Here is a 22,951-nt window from a genome sequence, read left to right as displayed (position 1 = left end):
CATTTGAGATTGCATGGCTTATATGAATGAAGACTCACGGGAGAAAGCTATGAACCTATACCAGACCTGCTATGCCTTTTACAACCTATGCCTTCTGTACCACTGACATCTTCTACCTTGGGACAGCTGTTGGATCAGTACTGGCTCTCCAATGCCGGGAGAGCAGGATGGCATAGCCGTAGCCACTCTTTGCCACAATAAGGGACACTTGGGTAGATCCTGCTCTCTGATGATCATTTAGTAAAAAATGCTGTGCATGTGTACTTCTCTGTCATATGACTAGCCTAAATGTTCCAAATAAAGTTGGAGATGAGTACTCAACGCACTGGGTCTACAAAGTGTTTGCAAAAAGCATACATAATCGGACTATACGCGCACACAGTTGTTACTTTCTCTTAATAGAGATTATAATTTTAATTTGTAGGACCTGTTTTCCTGAAGTACCGACTCTTTCACCTTCTCAGTAGACGTATCTGAGTTTTAGCCTGGAATGGACAAAGTTTTGTGGGGACTGCTATCATGTAAGAGCAATAGCTTTACAAAGAACAAAAAGAGGAATCACAAGAGATATAGAGTAGGTTTTTTAATTAAAGAATAATTTTCATAACATCTAAAGCAGTCTCAATCTTCTACGCAAAGAGAAACGTTTAGAAATATGAATCTTTAAAAATGATATTTTTTTTCCTGAAGGAAAGGAAAACGGGAGGCATATGTCTGACCTACAGGTTCTGAGATCCTGTATATCCTAAGCCAGAAATGACAGAAAAGATGATACTATGTAATTGCCATGGCGTAGGTTTGCACTCAGACATGAGGATCACAGTTCCTCCTTGCTTCTTAAAACCGCCATCCTGCCCATCTGTTTTCTGAACCTTTTACTTTGGCAGCACTGAATTTGGCCTCTTCCATGTAATTCTTGCCCTGAAGAATCCTATTTCACAGAATACAAACCCAAAACATTGCTGCACTAAGAATATGGGAATAACACCTCATAAGAGGATTTTTTTCACCATTACCTTCAAAAGCAGTGACTAGAATTCAAAAATGAGGACTTACATTACTTTCATTCTAACAAATAAAATACTTGATGTTCCCCACAAGGTCTGAAATTGCTTAAATGTAAATTCTAGTGATGTAAGTACTATTAAACAAGAGTAAAGAAAACCTTCTAAAAACTATCCAGCCCTTTGAAAAGTAAATACTTTGTTTGCTTAAGGGACTACTGTACAGCTTGAGAGGATAATTCTTATGTATCACATAAGATATAAGATCTCCATTATTTATACAGCTAGCTGTTAGTCACAAGTCTGTTTTGAAAACAGTGAAGGGCTCCTTCTCTCTGTGGGAAAATCATAACCGACTGTGCTTTTTTCAAGATTTATACATCCTATCTGTAACTCTGCTGTCTGAAAATGCCCGAGGTTTGTGCATCATCCAACCTGGCCGCTCTTGCCAGGCTTTAATGACTAGCACAGAGAGGGGAAAGAAAACCTACCTTGTACCTAAAATGTGTGCATACAAAAGTGAGTATCACTTCAGAAACTACTTCAGCAGGAGATTATGAACTCTGCTTCTGGAGTTCCTCCTCTCTTTATCTGGACAAACATGTATTTGTATCACTATCCGCACTGCAAACCACCCCTACCTAATGCTACAGATTTTCAGTGATCCTTTTTGTTCCATGCATTTGCACTTCAAGCACAATATTACCAAGCATGTAACATAACCAGTAGGTCTATTTTTATTAACAATCTTAGTCATTCTGCTCACAAAGCACCATTACATCCTCTTGGTAACCTTCTTACATCCTTAATCCAGTTATAGGCACTATTTCTTATCCCCAACTTCATCCCAGTAAATAGAGAGATACATGGATAGAAAGATCAAAAGATCAATGGATAGATCAGTAGGTTGATAAAAAAAAGGGTTTTATTAGGAAGGTAGTTTCCTAACTCACGATCTAAATGTATTTTTTTTCTTATCTTTTACTAGGAGCAGTTTTAGTGTGAATTATCCCAAACAAGCACTAATTTTTGCTTCATGTAACTTTATGATTTAAGATTAAAAAATGGAAATATTTTCACATAATCCCAGTATGGACCTGATTTAATGCCTGTGGAGGTTGATGGAAAAATCATCTGACCAATTTTTTATTCTATCTAGAAAATGTATCTAGACTATGAAAACACAAAGGTGAAAGTAGAGTACCTGGATTCTGTCCTGAATAAAAGGCAAAGAAGAACCATGTAGACATAGAGCTCCTGTATGTTGTGACTAAAGGACAATTCTCGTGAGAAGAGACTACCACCTCTTCCATCTAATAAACATGAGGCTGTAAAATAAATTCAGGAGAAAAGTTCTTCCCACTGTATTCAGCAAACGATATGCCAAAGGCAGACAGAATCTAGCCAGGTCTCTAGCCAACTAGAAAAAACACAGTGCTACAGTGAAAAATAAATTTGGAGGACTGAGGAGAGAATAATCTTCTAATCATTAGATGCACAAGCATTTTAAAACAATCAGTTCTGCCTTCCAACCTGGTGGCTCATACCTCAGCAAAGGTAAGTTTGCCTACCATAGTAGCCACTGGTTGCAGCTAAAGCTGTGCTCGGGTAGCTGCATTATCAGCTCATGGCAATTCGGATTTGTTAAGCTGCAGTCAGATCACATGAGTTCACACTGAAGAAAATTCAGTTTCCCTTGAACCCAAAAACTCAAGCTCATAACCAAAACTACTAGGCTTCAGCGGGTTCATGTTCTGATCGGTGAAATGTAACAGAGCTTCCACCCAGAAGGTACATTAGATGCAGTTTGGCTTTTCAGGTATAAAGCTTGAGACTATCTGTACTGAGAAGGTTAGACCTATCCCAGTATCTCTTGTCCCAAACCTGAGAAAGCATCCTTTTCTTGGAAACATCTTCCACCCTAAACTGTTTTTCCTTTTCTCAGGGCCAGTCCTGGTACTTTATCTAGCAGCCCTCTTACTTCTTTCTGGGGCTTTGAATCACTTTCCATCAACCACTGAAACAGATGTCCCAGACCTGGCAGAAGCTTGCAATAAATTATACCAATTTATAAAACAGTAACAAAAAAAATAAAATAGAGGAACAGGTTGTTTCTCATGGCTGGGTATAGGGAGAACAGGTTACCAAAAATAAAACCTTACATAAGCATAACAAACCCATGCTATATTTTGCTACAGCGTTTTTCACAACCAGACCGACCACATGTAACCACTACAACTATCATGAAAAAAGTACTACTGACTTTCTGAGCCACATAAAGGCACTGACTTCACTTGTGTTCCTCTGTTTAACACAATGTTTAATATCCTAGAAGTGTATTACAATCATAAAACATAAAAATCAAAGCAAATCAGTATCAAAAAGGTTCTTCACCACATGCAACTCACTTGTCACAATTAAATACCGAATTTTAGGATCTCCTCTGTAGACTGTGAAAAATCTCTATGAATATTAATGGAAACTGGTGACAAGAAAGAGAAAGAAGTTGAGATGCCTGCCTACAGACTAACACAAAATGTGTAACTTGTCTTTAACGTAGTGATACAGCTTTTTTTGCTTTTTTTTTTTCAAATATCCTAATTAGAACTGTTTGCAATGGTAATATATTAAATTTGGCCAATTAATTTTTAAGAATCAGTATTGTGCTGACCTCAACAGAGCATAAATAAATGTACACCATGAAAAATATTACTGTGTGATAAAAATACTTTTATTAAGCACTATAAACATTCAGTTACAGGACAACTGCATTTCTCACCACATGCCTAATTTCTGTGTATAGCAAAGTAAGCCCCAGCTAATCAGTACACTTGCAGTTAAGTCTCTTTTCCTGAGGAAAAATTCATAGGCAAGTGTACAGTTATCTATGTCTGAAAGCATTTTCCTTCATCTAAGAACTCGAGACTGTACTTATACCTAGTGTCACTGTTTTCCCCAATGAGATATGGCACCATTAACTAAACTGCTAAAATATGGGAGATCTCTAAAAAGCATTTTTCTCTCCTTTCCATCACAAAAGCCATTCCTGACAACTATCACTTCTGAGACATGCTTGCTTGTGGCATTCTTCACACTATAGGATAACCTGGTTTGCTAATAATTTTAAAGAAAGCTTGTAATTGAATAAATTTACAAACATTTAAAAGAAACACCCTTCTGGAGCTTAGCTGGTTAAGAGAAATGCTAAATCAGTGCTTGCTGATCGCTGAAGCCAACTGATGGGTGGCTTCTATATTTAGGATCCTCCTTACACCTGTCAAGAGGCAGAGACAGACAGGCAGTGAAAAAGAAAGTGTGTGCACCAGAGCAAGCAATCCAGAGACCCATCTCTCGTAGCAAGGAGCTAAAAATAAAAGCAACAAAGAGCAATAAAGAAAACAGAGGAAAATCTTATTATTTATATTACCCCACTGCCCTGTGACATGCTGTCAGCGAGCGCTCCGAACAGGGTATGGACCTCATTAGTTATCAGTGATGCCGGCTTCCCGCGGGAAGCCACAGGGATGCTCCACGCTGGATGCGGTCCAACTGTGTCAAACCTGTGCTCCTCAGGTGGATCCCTCTCCCTGCCACTCCTCAGCTGAAAGCGCCAGGCCTTCACAGCAACATTTTCATTCCAAAGCGAACTCCGGCGAATATTCATCCCCGTGCTCAGCTGTGTCACTGGAAAGGGGCTTTCTGGCTTTGACTGGCATCTGCCTGAATCCAGGCTGCTTCCCGTTTGCTAATCTGACAGCACTTCTTTCTATACTGGTGATTTGTAGATACGTAGCGAACGTAACAAAAGGAAAATCACACAGGTTTCTTTAAATAACACTATGCAACCAATTAATAAAACAATCCTATTGTAAAGGCTTCAGACTCCTTCCTTTGTTTTAAACAGAATAAGAGTACTGCATTTCAAACGCAAGGGCATCCAGCCGTAACAGGAGCTTACTTCCAACACGTGGATGCTGCCGTCCTCCCACCTGAGGTGCACCATTCCTTTCAAATTTTTGATCTCCCAGTAAGCAGAAATATTTGGGTTTATACAGGTTAGGGACAAAGAAATAGCACTGCTGGGGAAGTAGGGAAAAATCATGCTATTTAAATTTACACACATACCCCTTTCTGAATGCTACATGGCATTTCCTAAACAAAGAAACCAAATTTCACTCCTCTTTCCCTGACCCGTATCATGACAATCCAAGTAACCTTTTAGACAATATCTGATTCACCAGATTCCCCACATCATTTTTTGGAAAGGGAAACCAAATGGCCTTTAAGTATTCCCCAGTGTCCAACAAACTGTATCTATTACCAGCCAAGCTTCATTTAAGTTTCAGTAACTACTACTTTCTCAGAAAGCAGACAAAAAAGTGCCTTTTTTTCCCATCAAGAGCAGATGAAATGCATATTTATTTGTTAAAAATTAATGATGTGCATGTTTGGGTGAGAGAAAATGTTCAGTCCTCATGAAAGATATTAAATACTCATAAATGTGGATGTTTCAGTTTGGAGACACAGCACAGACAGCAACTGAACAAATACCTCTGAATCTTCCCAGAAGTAACCCTAATTATTTGCCTACCAGCTAGTTTTAACCACTAGTCAGTAGTTACACTTAGCTCATCTGTTGAGTGTACATAACTAATGTTTATGTAGGTATTAACTTTAATTATACAGAGGCAAGAGGCAAATGAATATCAAAACACATGGAAAATAATGAACTTACATTCAGCTCAATAAAGATCTAAAGGCACGCGGAGGAAATTTGCATATGATCAATACATGTATGCAGTAGTTCCATGTACCTTACTGTCACAGAAATAACTTCAAACTGTATAGGGCAAAATTATGGCTTTACTGACATAAACGTGAATTTTGCAATCTACGTCCATGCATCTCCCCCATAGTTTAAAAGACAGAGGATTAAATGATTCAATACTTGCTGGAAATCAGATCCAGGGCAAGTTGTTGTGCCTGGCTTGGTGCAGAGCAGTAATGATGTGCACGGTGCAGACCGATTAGCTAAGGCAAAGATAACCATGTGATATGCCTAAGGTCACACAGTTCCTAGCAGTTTATAAAAGGACTTTATAAATTTAGAAGTATAGTTTATATTTTTTAAAAGCTTAGTGCTTTTTTCTTTGGACATCATGTAGATTAATATTCAATCATTTGTAATTCTGCAGTTACAGAATATCCTACTAATTATTACCATACATTGTAATGGGAAAGTATAATACTGTATCAATAATAATGCTAGCACACAGAAATAAGGCAAAGCAGGTATCAACAGTTAAAACATACCACACACTACTCCCATCAAAACCAATGCAACCCCAGCGTACTCATACAAAGGATGTCAGCCTGAACAGCTGTCAAGAATTCATTGAAGCTGAGATACAGAAATTTAAGTGTCTTCAACTGATCGTAGTCCGAAGACAGAACAGGACCATACTATAAATTAATGCATCTAACTCCTATAACAAACTAGCTGTGCCCAGTCCTACAAATATTTTTTTTACTATTTGTAGCACAACTGGACTGTCCAGAAATATTCACATGCAAAAACATCTGCAGGATAAGAATGATAAGAGAGATGTATGAAGTTTTATGACGTCCTAAAGGGTGACAACACACATTTACAAAAGACTTAAGAGCCTTGTACTAAGTATTGGGCAAACTACTGTTCTGTCCTATCTGTCACTAATGGTGTCAACTATGGCAGAGGTTATACCATTCTCTGGGTACTAAACTGTATAACCTTTTAACGTCTGCCTGCATTACAAGTATGTCTGTTCTACATTGATAACAGTAATGAACACATAAGAGAAAAAATTACAGAAAGTGATTTGGCTGTCTTACATTATGTTAGAGGTGCACACACATTAGTATACATAATATTACCCCTGCCATTATTTGTTCCCCTACAGGTATGATCAGAGAAAACCCTCAGGAGACATAAACTGTATTGCTTTATCATTACCAGAGATGCTGTTTCCATGCCAAACTTTCTGTCTAAAGATCTGTGTCTCATAAGCTTCTGCCATACAGAATCCATAATAATATGGACTTTGTTTCTTGGTTGGAGCTTCCCAGTACTATGCTAGTAAGAACAGACACACGTATATGATGCATGCACTGCTGCTAGTTGAGGTCTGTATAGAAGAACAGTCACCTGGTCTGAGATACTGCATCACTCATACATTAAATTGAATGGTATACAATAAATTCAGCCATATTAGAAATCATATTCAGGAATGCATCAGAGAGATAGTAAACGATTCAATAGATTCCTTTCTGTACATAATTTCTACGACTTTTTGAAATTCTTTTACCACCACACAAAAATCAGGGATGACAGGTGGTTTCCATGCAGCTTTAGCATTATTTTGTCCCATAGCATAACAGAAAAGGCCAAGCTTAATTTTGTTACAAGATGTGACCTAAGACAGAAGTGGACGTAAGTCATCATCAGAGTGATGATCACATACTTCTTTGGATTCTGTTGGCAATAAAGATGTCCTATGTAGAAGCCTTTAAAACTATCCACAAATCTTCTACTGAAAGAAGTCTTTGAAAATCAAGTAAGAAAATATAGAATCATAGAATAGTTTGGGTTGGAAGGGACCTTTAAAGGTCATCTAGTCCAACCCCCTGCAGTGAGCAGGGACATCTTCGACTAGATCAGGTTGCTCAGAGCCCCGTCCAGCCTGACCTTGAATGTTTCCATGGAATATGTTGTACCAGAATCATTTAGTGATAATTCCTTCAGATGAATTAGCAATGCAGTACTTGATCCAAAAATCTGAAAGTCAAAGTCTACAGTAGAAATGTTTTATTGAGAGTCATATTATGACACCATTCCATACTTCTGCCTTCTAACTGAACTTAAACATTAAAAGTTTTTTGGTTTGATTTTTTTTTTCTTTTTTAGCAATAAAACAGTTGGAAAGAAAACAGTTAAGGAATGGAAAAGGTACTATCCAGCTCCCAAGTAATACAGGAGAGAGCTTTTGCTTTTCAGATTTCTCTTCGGTACAAATTTAGAAGCTTCAGAAGCACCAAGAAAACTTTTAGAGAATGAATCCACAAGCTACCTATTTGTATTATCAAGCCATTGTGTATATTTAATCTGAATTTTCCTTACCTTAATTTGTAGGTTTAAGTCTGTGAAGCAGCTGATAGCCTGAGTAGGCATTCACCTTTACCATAATTCTAATAGCAATTTATATTCAGACTTCTATTCTGCTCTGATATGTAATAGCAAAAATCAGCACTTACACAGCATATTACATTTTGAAAGCACTGTCCAAACAATTCTCTATGCCCTTTTGAAGAATTCACAGAGGAAAGAGAAAACTGAATAAGAATAGAAAAAACAGACCCTGAAACTCCTGTTTTATTTTTGTAAATAAACAGCTTGGAAACTTTAATCCAGCCCTAACTTACAACTTTGAAACCATGTGAATTCAAACCATGTCTAGTTTTGAGATGCGTAGAGTGATCTTTTCTTCTAAAAAAAGTAACCGTAGCAATGATAAGGCATTACATTTGTATGGAGGCAGACAAATAGTGGTGAATTACTTCAGTTGAGAGAAAAATCAGGGGGCCATTAAACTGCTGGTTTTAAAGCTCCTGAGAATTTTTTTACTGTATCATTTCAGCATCATTTCAGACTCTCAGAGAACTACACAAACAATGTAAAATAACAATACTCCACTGTAAATAGCCCTTATTTTTGCATTGATTTTGTTTAGATAGACATTGAGTGCTAAAAAGATTGTGTAATTGCTCCGTTCTGAAAATAGACAGCATTATCAGCCAAGAAAACCTTCATTAGTTCATTATCCAATTTTCCCAGGTGAAAGAAAAGTCGTATGGAGGGTGTGTGTCTGTGTCAAATCACATAGTAACAAACCACAAACTGGAATCTATCTAAATTACTATTGAATTAGAAGCTCCCCTCCACAACAACAAACAAAACTTTGTACCTCATACAGTCTGTATTTGCCTATCATATATTTGTTTAACGACTTTGGACTAAAATACACTTAAAATACTGCAGGTTTTAAAAAACAAACAGGTTCATTTTATTACTCTGCAGATATTGTAGTAATGTTTCATTGTAGTTAATGAAGAACTACTTTATTTTAAGCACTCTTGGAATGAGTCATTTTGCAGTTGATCCCTGGTTTGCAGGTTATCTATTTGGCCATTAAGAAAGCCTTGAATAAGTTCTATCCAAATACACGCCATTAAGTTTCAGTATATGAAATCTGGATCTGGTACACCAGAACTCTAAAATTTCAGGCATTGGTGCAATCTCTTAAACTTGGATATGGCTGATCCCAAATCACTACAAGATTAAATATAGAGCTAGACACACAAGAAGCATGAGTTTCTTACCCACATAGGTAACTAGAACGGTCAGTATCTCTGAGGTATACTGCTGACATTTCCCGTTTGTTAATTTCCAGGAAAAATCCCAGCTAGGAAATAATTCCTGCCCAGTGAAAGGCTGCACCAGTTATTGAAGTTGCACAGCATAAGAAGCCCAGGATCAGCCAGCAATTTGTCCTTTTGCAATGAAACAATGTCCTAGCAATAGAAAACATCCATCTCTCATATCTCAGAAACATCTCTTTGCATAGGGTATCTTTACCATAGCTTTTGGGTTCAAAGAATAACTTTTAGCTAATACCTCACTTCCAATTCTCAGTGGCAGATGCTTCAGCAATCTCTCCAGGTAGTGAAAGTTATTACTAGGTTTTCGCTGCCAGAGACAAAGTATGTCCTTTGCAGCTTTACCAAAGTTATCTACAAAATCCACCTGTCATGTCAGTCTTACACTGGAGTTGCAGTTTGAATAATTGGCTATAGAAAAAAACTCTTATTAAGTAAAAATCATAAAAGCTGTTAAGTCAAATAACCAAAATAAGAATTCATCTGCATTTTAGCACATGTAAGCATAATTCTGCCCTTGTATATCTATTTCATATCCTCAGTGAAACATTTTTCCAGCAGAAAAAATAATGGTTGATTTTGTAACTGAAGACAGGATCACAATGAAGATGTATAAGGAAAACAATTTAAGGCCATAAGGCAATTTCAATATCTTGCATTTCCTAGTTTTCAAGTATTTAGCTTTACAATCAGATAACTTACTTTTAACTTAGAATTTTTAAAGAGTGATCAGCGCTTTATTCTACAAACAGATTATTTCCACGAAGAGTAATGGGTCAATTCTAGAGTAGAATACTATTCACTAAATAGAAATAGAGCCCCAGGTAATTAGATATGTGGAACAAAATACTTAATCACCGATGTTTAATCTGTGCTTGCAAAGCTGAAAGCATTACTACTGAATACATAAAGTGTTTGCAGAAGCATGGATATCTACAAGAATTACTGAGCATTTTTGTGCAAAACTACCTTGCAGGCCATAAAAGTATTTTAGTCTATAAATAAATGGAGTTATGAAAGGAAAAATCACTATCAGCAAAATATCTGCAAGCAAAGTATTGTTCAATACAGCCACTACAGTATTCTTTACGGCCATTTGTTAATTGTATCTCTCACCATCCATGCAAGGAAGTGATGGATGCTTTAAATCCTAATTTTGCAGACTGGGAGAGTGTATCTATGCTAGGAACATCTACATAGCAGTTGAGCAATGATACTGGCTGAGTGCTTCTAATAGCAAAACAGCTATCACTTCAGAATTTCACCTCATGTCCCCATAAAGCACCAATATTATCTTTCATTGTAAACCCAGCTTCACTGCAAAAAAAATTACAAAGTTTGTCTGTAAATTTCTTGCTGATTTTAAACCTAATTACCTGAAAAATAAAGATTTCATACCAGAAGATGAACAAATTAGTCGGTTGTGCATAATGAGGGGTTAAAATAAATTACTTCTATCATTCCTACCATTCCAAATTGCAGTGCTGACCTCTAGAATTAATTGCTTAAGAAAAAAACAAAAACCACAAAAAAGAAAATTTGTGAAAGCCACTTACAATTATCCTGCACATTACTAGACGTTGCAGTATTTTGAAAAGTAAAGTATTTCTTCCTTACAATTCCATACTTACATAAAATTGTGTTTGTTCCTAATCTGGGGGAACAGTTTTCGATGCCTTCCGGCACATTAAGAAGTTCTTTTTACATGGACACTTGCTCAGTGGGGCACGGACAATGAAGTGGTGTCAGAGCTTATCATTTAAAAGGAAGACAAATGACCACATCTGATATCACGCATGGTTTCTTTCTGATATCTTGCTATTTCTCTCTGTATAGCCTAATACGATCATGTATTACATTTTAATTTATGTAATTTTTACAATCAGGCCTTGACAGTGATGACTCATTCTGTTGCAATGAAACCTGTATGTGTTTAATCAGAAATTATTTTATGTGGATTCATCCTTGCACTCGGGATTTAAAAGATACAGGACTGATACTCATTTTGCTGAAATTACACTGGTGCAAAGAAGGATGAAATTGGGTACCTAATCATTTCCAAAGACATTTAGAGTATATCCTTAGCCATACTCTTAGTCATGCAATAAATCAATTAATCCTTCATGTATTTCTAATCAATCAAAAGTGACTATAAGGACCAGATTCTGCTTTCAGTTACCGCAAAGCTTTTCCCCATGTGCATAGTATAGTGAAATCTCCTTAAGAGATGTTCCTGCACGTATTAGTGATCCTCTCCCAGCTTATATATCTACCCACATAATCTAAAATACATTCACAAGAGATAAAAGTCTAATCCAAGAAGATGCTAAAGCAATAAAAGTGGCTTCGTAAATAACAAAAAAATTAGTAAAGACTACACTTCTGTTGTTACTGTTTGTGGCAAGCCAAAATATTTGCAATGAAAACTATGTTACTCCTGCTTGAAATCTTAACAGCCCTGGTGATTATCAGATAATTAGTGATTCCTAGTGATCATCTTAGGCATGCTACTAGTCCATAAAAGGAAACAAGTTGAAGCTGGACCACCTAAATAGTACTAATTATGTACTTCTATGACCATCTTTCTTACAGAAGCAGGACATCTTGCAATATGCAATACATTTATTCAAGCAGGATGACAATTGGGGTGTCACTGCCATTTTAGAAATGGGAACAGAAGGAATAAAACCAGCAGTAGCCAGTGCTGCAAAAGAAGGGGCTAGCAGATCAGGTAATGAAATCAAGTGTCATGAGCCCTTGGCTAGTATTGTACCCACCTATTGCCTCTGTTTTAATTAGAAAGTACAAAATATTCACAGTACAAATTTCAGATAAACTGGGCATCTACAGCTCCAAGTGATTTTTCAACAGTGAGAACAACGATTTGCAATGTGGCAAAGGAGTGCAACTAGTATGCAGCATTGGCATGAGTCAGATATGCTGGCTTCTTTTCACGATACTGTCTGCAGATTTTTGCTGACTCCTGTTAGTTTCTAAAAATGCTGTTAAGCTTATGTTTTACAATCTGTGTACATCCAAGAAGTACAGATCGTGGGGATTAACTTCTTCTAACTCCCCAGATCTCAAGTTACCAAAAGAAGCAGATATGTTGGTACCTTTTCTGCAAAGATTCTATTGAAAAAAAGCTTTGAGAACCAGGTAAACCAGAGGTATTTTCCATCCAGGAGAGGTCTGGTCATGCAAGTTTCTGAGGTAAGGTGGGAATATAGCAAACACACATCTTAATAAACAAGGCTTAACAGCTTAACAACACTTTTCAACTACAGAGGGCTTTAGAGGCATTAGCTAACAAATTAATCTTGACAATAAACCCTTGCTTGACAAAGTGGTAAGATACTGCAGTTTCCTACTTTACTGAGAGAAATTAGTGTGGAAAACTAAGGTACAAAACTTAAGAAGTAATGCAAGGCAGATAAAGGGAGGCAAATAATAATAGAGACGTATAATGATAAAGAGCTCAGCCAAGATACACACAATTCAGGATGTACAACACAGAAAATAAAATCAGAGTATTTCTGAGTAAATAAAAGTAAATAAAAAAAGCTTGTTACCTCTTCTATTTTTTTTCTTTTTTTTTTTTTTAAGTCTGTGCCACTGAATTCATTTATGAGAAAAGTCTCAGATCAAGAAATACTCAGTGCATTGGGAAATACACACACAGCTAACCATCCTTATGAAGAATAACGCTCCCCAGCAGATGATGGTATAAGAAAGCTCATTGCTTACTTCACTCAATTTCCATCTTCTCTCACCACACATTCCTACATGTATGTCTCTTCACTTTAACTTGTCTTTCTTTGAAAAAAAATTCTAATGGACTTGGTACATCCATATATAAAAAGAATAAAATTACATATGAGGCTAACACAAAATATGGACATTCAATAATCTCTGCAGGAATTATTCTAAATACTAAATACTTACTTAAGAACAGTTTTATTCTAATTCAATCTACTAAAAGAAATCAGCCATATACTGCAAAAAAGCAACACCTGCATTAACATCTGCATGAGAAACCCCCACTTTTCTGGATTAAACTCATAAAACAGAGTATCAACATATCTCATAGGGCAAAGCACCCCCCATGTAAAGAGTATTGCCTCCAAGTATAGGGCTGTATTTAGGATCCAGAAGACCTCTACCAAATAGACTATTCAAATCCACATTGGGGGAAAATTATTACTGTGAGGGTTCATTCGGCAATTTACAAAATAAACCATTTTTCCCACTAGTCTCCCTCAGAATATCATAAATCAAAACTTGCCTTTTAATAGACTGTTGAACTTGTCCCTCTAATGGGATATTGGATCTACATGTGCAGGAGTAAGTTACCTGCAAGAGTCGGGGAAGGAATGGTAAAAACACTAACATTGTAATTCATACTTCCAGTCATTTCTTTTTCACTACTTTTCTCCTTCCTGTGGTATCAATAAACACGACTTTTCCAGCACAGACTGCAAAATGTTTCACTTAATAACCTTCGACAGAACAGCCCCTGTGGCTCAGTTTCCTCCTATGGAAAAGGTTTGAATTTCTAATCAAAAGTCAACACAAGCCTGGTGTGGCAAATTACTACTCGTTCCAAGAACGAAGAAAACTTCCCTTTTACTGGTTTGCTTAAGACTACCTTAGCACGGAAAGAAAAATGCAGCACGGTATTAAAAGTGACAATTGAGAAAAATGGCATGCCTTGGTTTAGGCCTTACTCCTGCCACCCTTACCCAGAGAACTTTTATAACTTTATTTTCATGCTTACTTGAAAGAAGATTTAGTCCATGGTTAGCAAAATGTAATAAAAATCCCCGTAAAGATAAGGGAGGGAGAGACTGTATCGCTGGGGAAGGTTTTAAGCTTTCAGACCAGTCGAGTGGGGAGCTGTACACAGGAAACAGGAGCACTTGAGTTAGAAAATTATTTGGATGAACCAAGTCTAGCTTTTCTCCTTTAAATAAAAATTAACATAATTTATCATCTGATTGCTACAAAAACTAGACTGTGGACTCAGCAACTCCTTCGTGTTCTTATTTACTTCACAAATCAGGTCAAAAGTGAATCAGAATTTATTATAATGGATAAATTTGAGAGTCTTTGCTCGTAGACTTCAACTGAAGCTTTATATGCATGAGGGCTGAAAAAAGGACCGCTGATCCAATATATACCTCCATGTTAAAGATAATGATTGCGGTGCAAAAAATTATTCTTAGCCCATATGATCCATAGGACACAGTCTTTAAAAAAAATCCTCTTCTTTCTGCATTCCTGTCTCAACATTCCTGGCTCAACATTCCTGGCTCTGGAGAAACAGAGGAAATTTAAAAAATGAAAAATGCTTAAGTCACTATGTAGAAAATCTGTTACAAAGTCAGACCACCGTTCTTCTCCTAACCAAGTCGCAAATGAGAGGGAGTGAGAATGTAATTTTAAAAGAGGGTGAAAGATCCAAAAAACCACATTTTTTATAATAGTCAGCAATATTATAACTTCACATTCATATTCTATGGGTACTTCAGGCCTGCCTCAGATTAAAAAAAAAAAGTCTGATTTTGAATTACTGTAATTAACTGCAAAAGCTTGCTGATTTGTTGATGCAAAATAATGTCAATCTTTTTCATAAACTTGTTAGAATCTTTGTAAATAAATAGCAAAAATTATACAAGGAACAGAAATTCGGCTCCTTGTCATTGTTTTGCTGTTGGCACACAGAGAAAGGTGTTGTAAGGAGGGACATAAGCAAAAACCCGCGGTCCTTCTAACATCACTAGTATAACATTACCAAACAGCGAGCCATATTCTTGTCACAGTGCGCTTGTGAAAGAGGGAGTATATTTTACATTTTACCCTGAAAACTTATTAAGTCTGGGAGGAAGGAAGGTGTGAAATGTTGAATTTGCTTAAAAGCAGAGTAGGTCAAAAAATAGTTTGGAAAGCACTGAAGAAGGAGAAGACAAATCCCTCTTGAGCTGAATAGCTGCATGCATACGCCATTAATCTTTAGCTATTAAAAAGTGCTGAGGCATATTTTGAAAATCTTCACTCTTACACTGAATTTTTTTTCTGAGAATATCAATGGAACTTTTTAATTTCAGGGTACAAGCAGCACAGTCTGGCCCTAAATTGAGAATAACAAACCCATGAACATCACTGAAGTATAAATGCAGTTGAGAGTGATTTCACTACCCGTGTTACGTATTTGCACCTTAAATGTGAGCCACTCCTGCATCACCACTGCGTGCATTACACAGTACTGCCTGGCAAAAATCATATTCGGCAAACAATACTGATTCCAGTTCTCTTTTACTATTGGAAATCAGGAGGGAAAGAAGAATCACAACACTCTGTAATAGCAATGAGCAATTTGCTGCAGTAAGCAATGGCACAACCGATGCAAAATCCGGCTCTTGGTCTGTTCCTACAGAACAGAGCATTGCCCAATATATATTTGAGAAAAGTTGAGTGCGATCAAGCAGTTTAATAGATGCGACAAGAGAAATAAATCAGAGCTGTAATCTTAAATGCAAATCATTTAAATATTCACTGATACCTGTCTCGCAGCAGCTGTAGATGGAATGAAAAGAATGGGCTAAGAGTGATCTAAGACACAACGCACAGGCGCTGCCCAGGGGTGGGGGCAGAAATGCAATTATTATTTTGTAATTTGTGAAGTTCTGTGTATTTTCAAGGTGCTAGATATGTTTTACCGGGACACCGAGGACACTGGGCTGTCATTTTTTCTATCCAGAAGTCCAATTCAGCATTTGTAAAAGACATAAATAAAGTATGGCATCTGGCTTTACCAAGTTATAGATACGGTCCAACAATTTTATTCCAGCCTTGTGTTCTGGTAAATCTTTTCTTCTGTTAAAGCAGATATTTTAACCAGGCACTAGAAAACAACATTTTCTGCAGTCCATAATATCAGCTTTTGTCACTGAGGTCTTTACAAGCACTCTAAGCACAACGTGCATCCCAAGCATACAGGGATCAAAAGATCGTGTATTGCTGCAAAGAAGCACAAAACAGTCTGGGGCCTAATTCTGCTTCTACTATGGTCAACAACAGAGAGAATGAGTCATTTTTCTCTTAAACTACTCAAATGCTCCTGAACTGCAACCCCTGTCTCGCAGAGGTTTAAGTCAAACATTGGTCTAGAAGATAATACTACCTTGGGTAAAGGATTCTCGCAGAAGGGGAAAAATAAAGGCATGAGCATGTCAGATCACAGTTATCAGTGGACAACTATAGTCTGTTTTGTTTCTTTGTTAGAAAAGATTAAAGTAACAATAATTTGATCGTGCTTCCATCAATTTAAAATGCTCTGCTAGATAAATATTTTTTAAGATCTGTACAACAGGCCTTCTATTTAACAATGAATACATTTCAGACTAATGTGCTGCCAAGCTCCAGCTCTCTTTCTAGCAGCTGAATTCTTGGATAAAATCATTTTGCAGGGTATGAGCAATGCAGTTCTGAAAATAGCATCACTGCAAAATGAAAGATGGCAAGAACCTCTACAATGCTGATTTATTTCAATGAAATTTTGTCTCATGATCGGTATCTATTTTGATGTTTTCAGCTGAATTTTCATAGTTAATAAAATGTAAATCTATAGAATTCATTAACTTTGAGGCCCCAGCATAAATGTCTAAGAGGGGAAACAGAAAAAGAAAAAAAAAAAAAAAAAAGCATTTACATCATAAAATATGTAAAACAGAAAAATGCTTTGTGGATCCAAATAATTTGCATTTATCACCACCACATGTACAGAGACACTCACAAAAGAAACCAACACCAATCAACAAGCTGTTTTGCACTCATCTTTAAGTATGTTTCTACTAGAAGAATGGATTGGAGCAATACTTTTTAAAATACCAGTGAGTTTATACATCTCATGTAATGCTCAGCATTCAGACATGTGCTGCTGAGAAGACACTAAGAGGTGATATTGCACTTCCCTGATTCTAAGTAGATTGCATGTTTTGGCTTTCTTTCCAATTGATACACTGATACAAAGGTACACTTCAGCAGATTTTTTTTTCCTAATAATGAAGATTTTTAAATAGATTGGAAAATACAATTTTCAAATGAGAAGGAGCCTGATACTTTGTAATCCATTAATGCAGCTGTCTTTTCTAATTAGCATCAGCAATAAAATTGGCATTCTTCTGTCACAGACTTTATGCTAAAAATGAGATTATATGTATATGAGATGTGTCAAAATCCCTGAGTCTGACAGTAGAAACAGATGAAAAGGACACATCATAAATATCTTCTATCTACATTCAGTCACTGATTTGATATAAAAAGCGACACTGTGTACCAAGCCCCGCCACATTCTCAGCAAGACCTACACTTGTTAGGTCCATGTGCAGAAACCAAAAATACGAATGTCCCAGTTGTGCAAGCCCTAATTCAAATGACTCATATAGACTTCCCTGAGTTGTCCTAATGACACCGAAACAGTAAGGATGATTCATACAAATAAAAAACGGGAATACACAACTTCTTTTCTAAAAATTTCCTGCCAGAATACATATATAGATAAGTTCATATGTATATTATTTTTATCCTCTTTATATTATTTTTATGCTCAGGTGGTTTACACCAATTTATCTAAGTATCAGATCCATCTTGAATATAATGTGTAATTTAACCTCTAAATACAGAACAGGTGACTGTGGAGGAAAAAAGGATAAAAGGTAAAGGAAAGAGAGAAAATTAGTGGGGGTGGAAAATGAGAGAATATAAAATAAATACAGACATTAAGCTATATCCAGAATGATGTAATTACGGAAGCACCACCATTCATATTGAAAGGCTTCATCCGTGGGTTTATCAAAATTAAAATATCTGTTTTGTTTTGCTGGTTGTTTTTTCTTTTTTAATCAGTACAGACAGGTTTATCATCAGAAAGCAGTAGGTACATCTTTATATCGTACATTACTCACTATCAGTAAAAATATCAACACTGATAAGACATACGGTGTCAAAAGTATACTTAAGAATTACAGCATATTTTTAAACTCAAGACTATCAGTTTTGATGCAATATAGAAAAAAAAAACAGAGAGGGGGTCCTAGGAAACATACAAACTACATTTACTTAATAGTATTTTTTTTCTTAAGTCTGTATAGGTGCAGATGATAAATAAATATATATGGCTACAAAGAAAGAAATGCTTTGCATACTGTGTTAGCAGTAGTGTGGTTATAGTGACAGGAGTACCATATGCAACAATATTCTCATGTAAGTGCAAAATATCTGCTGTGCTGTGTGTATAATTGAAGTACTTGATAAGTAAGAGCATGATATCCTGTACCAACACGGAACAGATCCCTAATACATGATACAATGAAAATGATACTTTTTAATGAAACCTAATATATATCGATCAGTAGCTAAGCCTTATAGCTAAAGATCAAGACATAATTACTGCTATACTTAAATAGTTCATTAAAGAAAAGTCTTCGATATTTGCAGTGAAATATTCCAACACAGGAAGCAACAAATGCCACTATACCACCTGCTCAAATTTGCAATGAAAAATTAAGGCTCCCATTTCATACAGCACAATCCTTCACTTGAGATTCTCCATACCTTGCTGGGTAAATATATCAGAGCCCTTTTGCCTTGTCAGAGAAGTAAAATGAATCAAATGGCTGAGATTCTATGAGACAGGCATTGCTTAAACCTTCAGCACTATTTGCTAAAAATCTTTCGTACTTGTATACTGTTGTATTGGTGGTAAGGACTTCCGAATGTTTTAGTAAAAGCACATGTTAAAATATTTACTGATGCAGAAGAAAGAGATGACTGAAGGAAAAGTGATTGTACAGTAATGAGTTGCCGATGAAATCGTGAACTATGTAGCCCTGAATATGCACATTTTTCCCACAACAGCTGGGAAATACTGCTTCCTCAGACCAACTTTTTAACTAAAAGAAAAAGAGACTGAAAAGAATGGGGAGAAAGAAGGTAGCTAAGAACATAATATCAGAAAACCTTCAGTGCTTCAATTATTAATACCCTTTCTTTCCTTTATTCTCTTCTCCTATGGTTTTTTCCCTACTTTTAATATTCTTAAAATATAAAATCTTTCACATTAAGGGCATTTGCGTCACTTCTTTTTGTTCTTCCCCATTTGTAATCTATAGTAAGAAACAAAACACCGCTGTCAACTCTTAAAAGAAGAATCCAAAAATTGTTTTCTCTTTCACCTGTTACATCATTACTTTTTGCAAAGCAGCTCTCCCTGCATCAACCTGTTGTGCTGTCTTCTAAATGAACTAAGCCTTATTTGCACTTTGATTTCATTTCAAAGGAGAAACATTACTATGAGGGATGGACATGCGCTATGGATTGTTTCTACGATATTTCAATGGAATAATAATGAGAAAAAAGAAAGCCAAGAGCAAGTAGATTGTGTAGAACATGTTCATGCTGTTGACTAACATCATATTCTGAATTACTTAATCATAGGTATAGTTATAATTAAAGTTATATAATATGTTTCCCCGTTGACAATTTTTATTATCATGACTGGCAGTAAAGGTAAATACTGAAGGGAATTGGCAAACATGGAGAGAGAGGGACAAAAACAGTTTTAAGGAAATATCACGTAACGTTATGCTAAAAAGTGATCTAGACTTCTGTTTGAAATTATACAATATTCTTTTTATACAGTATTCTTTTAATCTCACTAGGTTCCATATGTCTTTCTCCTTTAAAACTAGAAAAATCTACGTAGAGGATAAACTGTAATTGGTTGTGTATGACAACCTTATCAGCTCAATAGGAAACAGTAAATACAGGAGCTCAAACACATGAAAAGCACTGACTTACAAAGCCCCGGCTTTGTATTTTGTCACTCTTGCTTCTACATGGCACATCTTTATAAACTGCAACACGAGAATATTTTAAAAGATAATTTTCCCTTCAACGAAAGGCTATATTTATTCAAGTTAGAAGATATTAAGTGGTTATTTTACACTTGTCTTTGTATTCCTTTCTTTCATTTAACAGTGCGAGCATCCCTTTGAGTCTTTCATAATGGAACGGATACTCGGAACTGAATACAATTATATCAAGCTACCAGCAGTACGAATTGGTGAAAATGCATTGCTGGTAATTGCTGTAAACTCATCCTCCTGCACAGGATGAACGAGGGCAATAAATTCTACCCAGCCTTAAACAATGGGGAAGACTACCCTTAGCACTGTTTTTCTTATGTAAAATGGATTAAAGTGAGTCATCCACTTAAAAGTTACCTACTGGTAGCTTTAACCCAGATACAGGGACTAAGGGAAGTGCTTCCAAAAAAAATAATAAAATATATATATATATATATATATAAAAATAATGAGGTGAGGAAGAAAAAGGAAGAAAACACAGTCATTAGTCTCTAGTGCTTTGTTGTGGGTTTTGTTTGGGCTTTTTTTCCAATCTGTAGGCAAATCTCAAATGTGATGCATTGGCTTATTTTTGCCTTTCTTTTATGGCATGCTTTCATTATGTGATCTTTGCACTGCTCTGGGCGACACTTCCATGCTAATAAGTACGCGGTGCTTTGAAGATTTCTATCTTACGGCCACGCCGAACAGCAAGCCGCCTGCACCGAGAGCATCCACCAGCTCTCGCGAAGGTGATTTTTTTTTTTTTTTTTTTTTTTTTTTGAGAAGTAACGATTTCCGAGGCCAACGCTGAAGAACCCAGTTCTTCACTTGCTCTGCTTTAAGCACGCCAAAACCCCTCCGGCGTGGCACACGCGTGCGCACAGCCGACAGCCCACCGGCGACCGCGGACAGAAAACCAACCCCGCGACTGTCACGATAGTCGCGGTGCGCGCTGGAACGCCGCCGGGCAGCAGCCAGCTCAAGCGCAGCCTCCGAACTCACAGCCGCGCTCGCCTGCCTGTCGCGGAGAGGCAAGAAAATCCGCCTTCGGCGTCAATTTCAATAAAATTGCGAAAGTTTGGGGGTTGTTGGGTTCGTTGGTGTTTTGTTTTTTTTAAATACCGTTCAAACTCCAGCCAGGCTGGACCAACCTTTGCGGGAGGAGGGGGCGGGCTCACTGTAACTCCAAACTTTCCTCTCGGCCCGGCCGGACCGCCGGGGGTCCCTTGAGAGCCGGGGGGGGGGGGGGGGGGGGTCCCCGCCGCGGGGGGGGGGGCCGGGGGCCGGCGCAGCCCTGCCCGGGCCGCTCTCCCCCCCCCGCCCCCTCCGCGCCCGGCGACCGCCCCGGGGGCAGCCTCTGCCGCCGATCGCTCTTCCCCCGAGCCCAAGCAGCCGAAAACCTGCAATTTTCCCTCACGGCCACTTTTTTCCGCCCGGACTTACTTTATTTCCCTTTGTATTTTCGTCGCCGCCGCCGCCGCGCTCGCCCCGGCGCTGAGGTGAGCCCCCCACCACCACCCCCCCCCCACCCCAAACCCCCTCCGCGGACCCCGCGGGGACTTACGTGGTGGCAGAAGGGAAAGGTCCCTCCGAGGAGTGGTTCATCACCAGGGACTGGAAAAGTGTCAGGCTAAAGACTAGCAGCCAGCCAGCAGCCATCTTCCTGATCGAAGATCGATCCCCCTTCCCCAAGTCGGCGAGGCGGCAATAATAATAAATTCAATTATTGTCTTGTGTGGCGGCGTGGGGGGGGCCTGGTGTTTTTTAAAGCCTCCTCCGCTCCATCGTTTCTCCTCCTCCTCCCCACCCCACCCGCCCCCTCGCAGGAGGCGCAGCCCAGAGATGTGCGGGGAGAAGCGGGAGCGCGGCCGAGGGTGGGCAGGAGGAGGAGAAACGATGGAGATCTGTGGGTGGAGAGGGGGAAGAGGAGAAAGAGAGGGGAGAGAGAGAGAGAGAGAGAGACTCTACTCTCTGCTACTCCAGCAGCAGCTCCAGCTTCATCTGATCCGCCGCCATCAGGGCTACTTTTGTAACAGATCTCCGCTTACTCCGTGCGGGTTGTGTGTCTCCTTCCCTGATTTATTCCCCTGATTGCAGAGCAGGAGGAGGAGGAGAGAGGGGCAGGCGGGGTGGGGGCTCCCGAAGGGAGAGGAGGAAAGAAGGGGAGAGAGTTGGGAGACGGGCAGACCGCTGCCGGCTCCTGCCTTCCCTGCCGCCGCCGGGGGAGAGTCGGGGCGGGGAGCGGGGGAGGGCGCCGGGCCCTGTGGCGGCCGCGCTCCTTACAAGGCAGCCCAGGAACTCCGGGCCGGGCCGGGCCGAGCCGGGCCTCCCCCGGGGGGGGGGGGGGGGGGGGGGGCTGCGTGCCGCACCTCCCGCCGCCCGGACGCTATTTTTAAAAACGCTTCGTGCCTTATTTTAATCCACACACACCACCACCACCACCCCGGGCCGCTCCTCCCCTTGAAGCAGCAGCCGTGTGCCACCAGCCGGGGCTGCGTTTTTAAAACGTGGATTCATCGATGTCTAAATAAACGCCGCCCTGCCCGCTGGGGGCTGTAGAAGCGC

The 22,951-nt window shown here is 38.5% G+C and overlaps 1 protein-coding gene across 13 annotated transcripts in view; it reads right to left on the bottom strand.

The window, feature by feature from the left end:
- The window catches only part of CACNA2D1 (calcium voltage-gated channel auxiliary subunit alpha2delta 1), a 427,231-nt gene extending 405,076 nt beyond the window's left edge, over nucleotides 1-22,155 (bottom strand). For 12 of the 13 annotated variants that reach the window (XM_049813813.1, XM_049813814.1, XM_049813826.1 and 9 more), the window contains exon 1: nucleotides 21,951-22,155. In XM_049813813.1, coding sequence (XP_049669770.1) covers nucleotides 21,951-22,045 — 95 coding nt within the window. In that variant the 5' untranslated portion in view covers nucleotides 22,046-22,155. Of the gene's footprint in view, nucleotides 1-4,431; nucleotides 4,658-21,950 lie in introns of those variants that run through there. The other variant, XM_049813819.1, reaches the window with a different exon arrangement.
- Between the last annotated feature and the right edge of the window lie 796 nt (nucleotides 22,156-22,951).

This window comes from Accipiter gentilis, chromosome 11 (assembly GCF_929443795.1).
Source record: "Accipiter gentilis chromosome 11, bAccGen1.1, whole genome shotgun sequence".
NCBI classification, from domain to species: domain Eukaryota; kingdom Metazoa; phylum Chordata; class Aves; order Accipitriformes; family Accipitridae; genus Astur; species Astur gentilis.
Note: the sequence above shows the minus strand (reverse complement) of the source record. Positions and strands in the feature narration are given on the sequence as shown.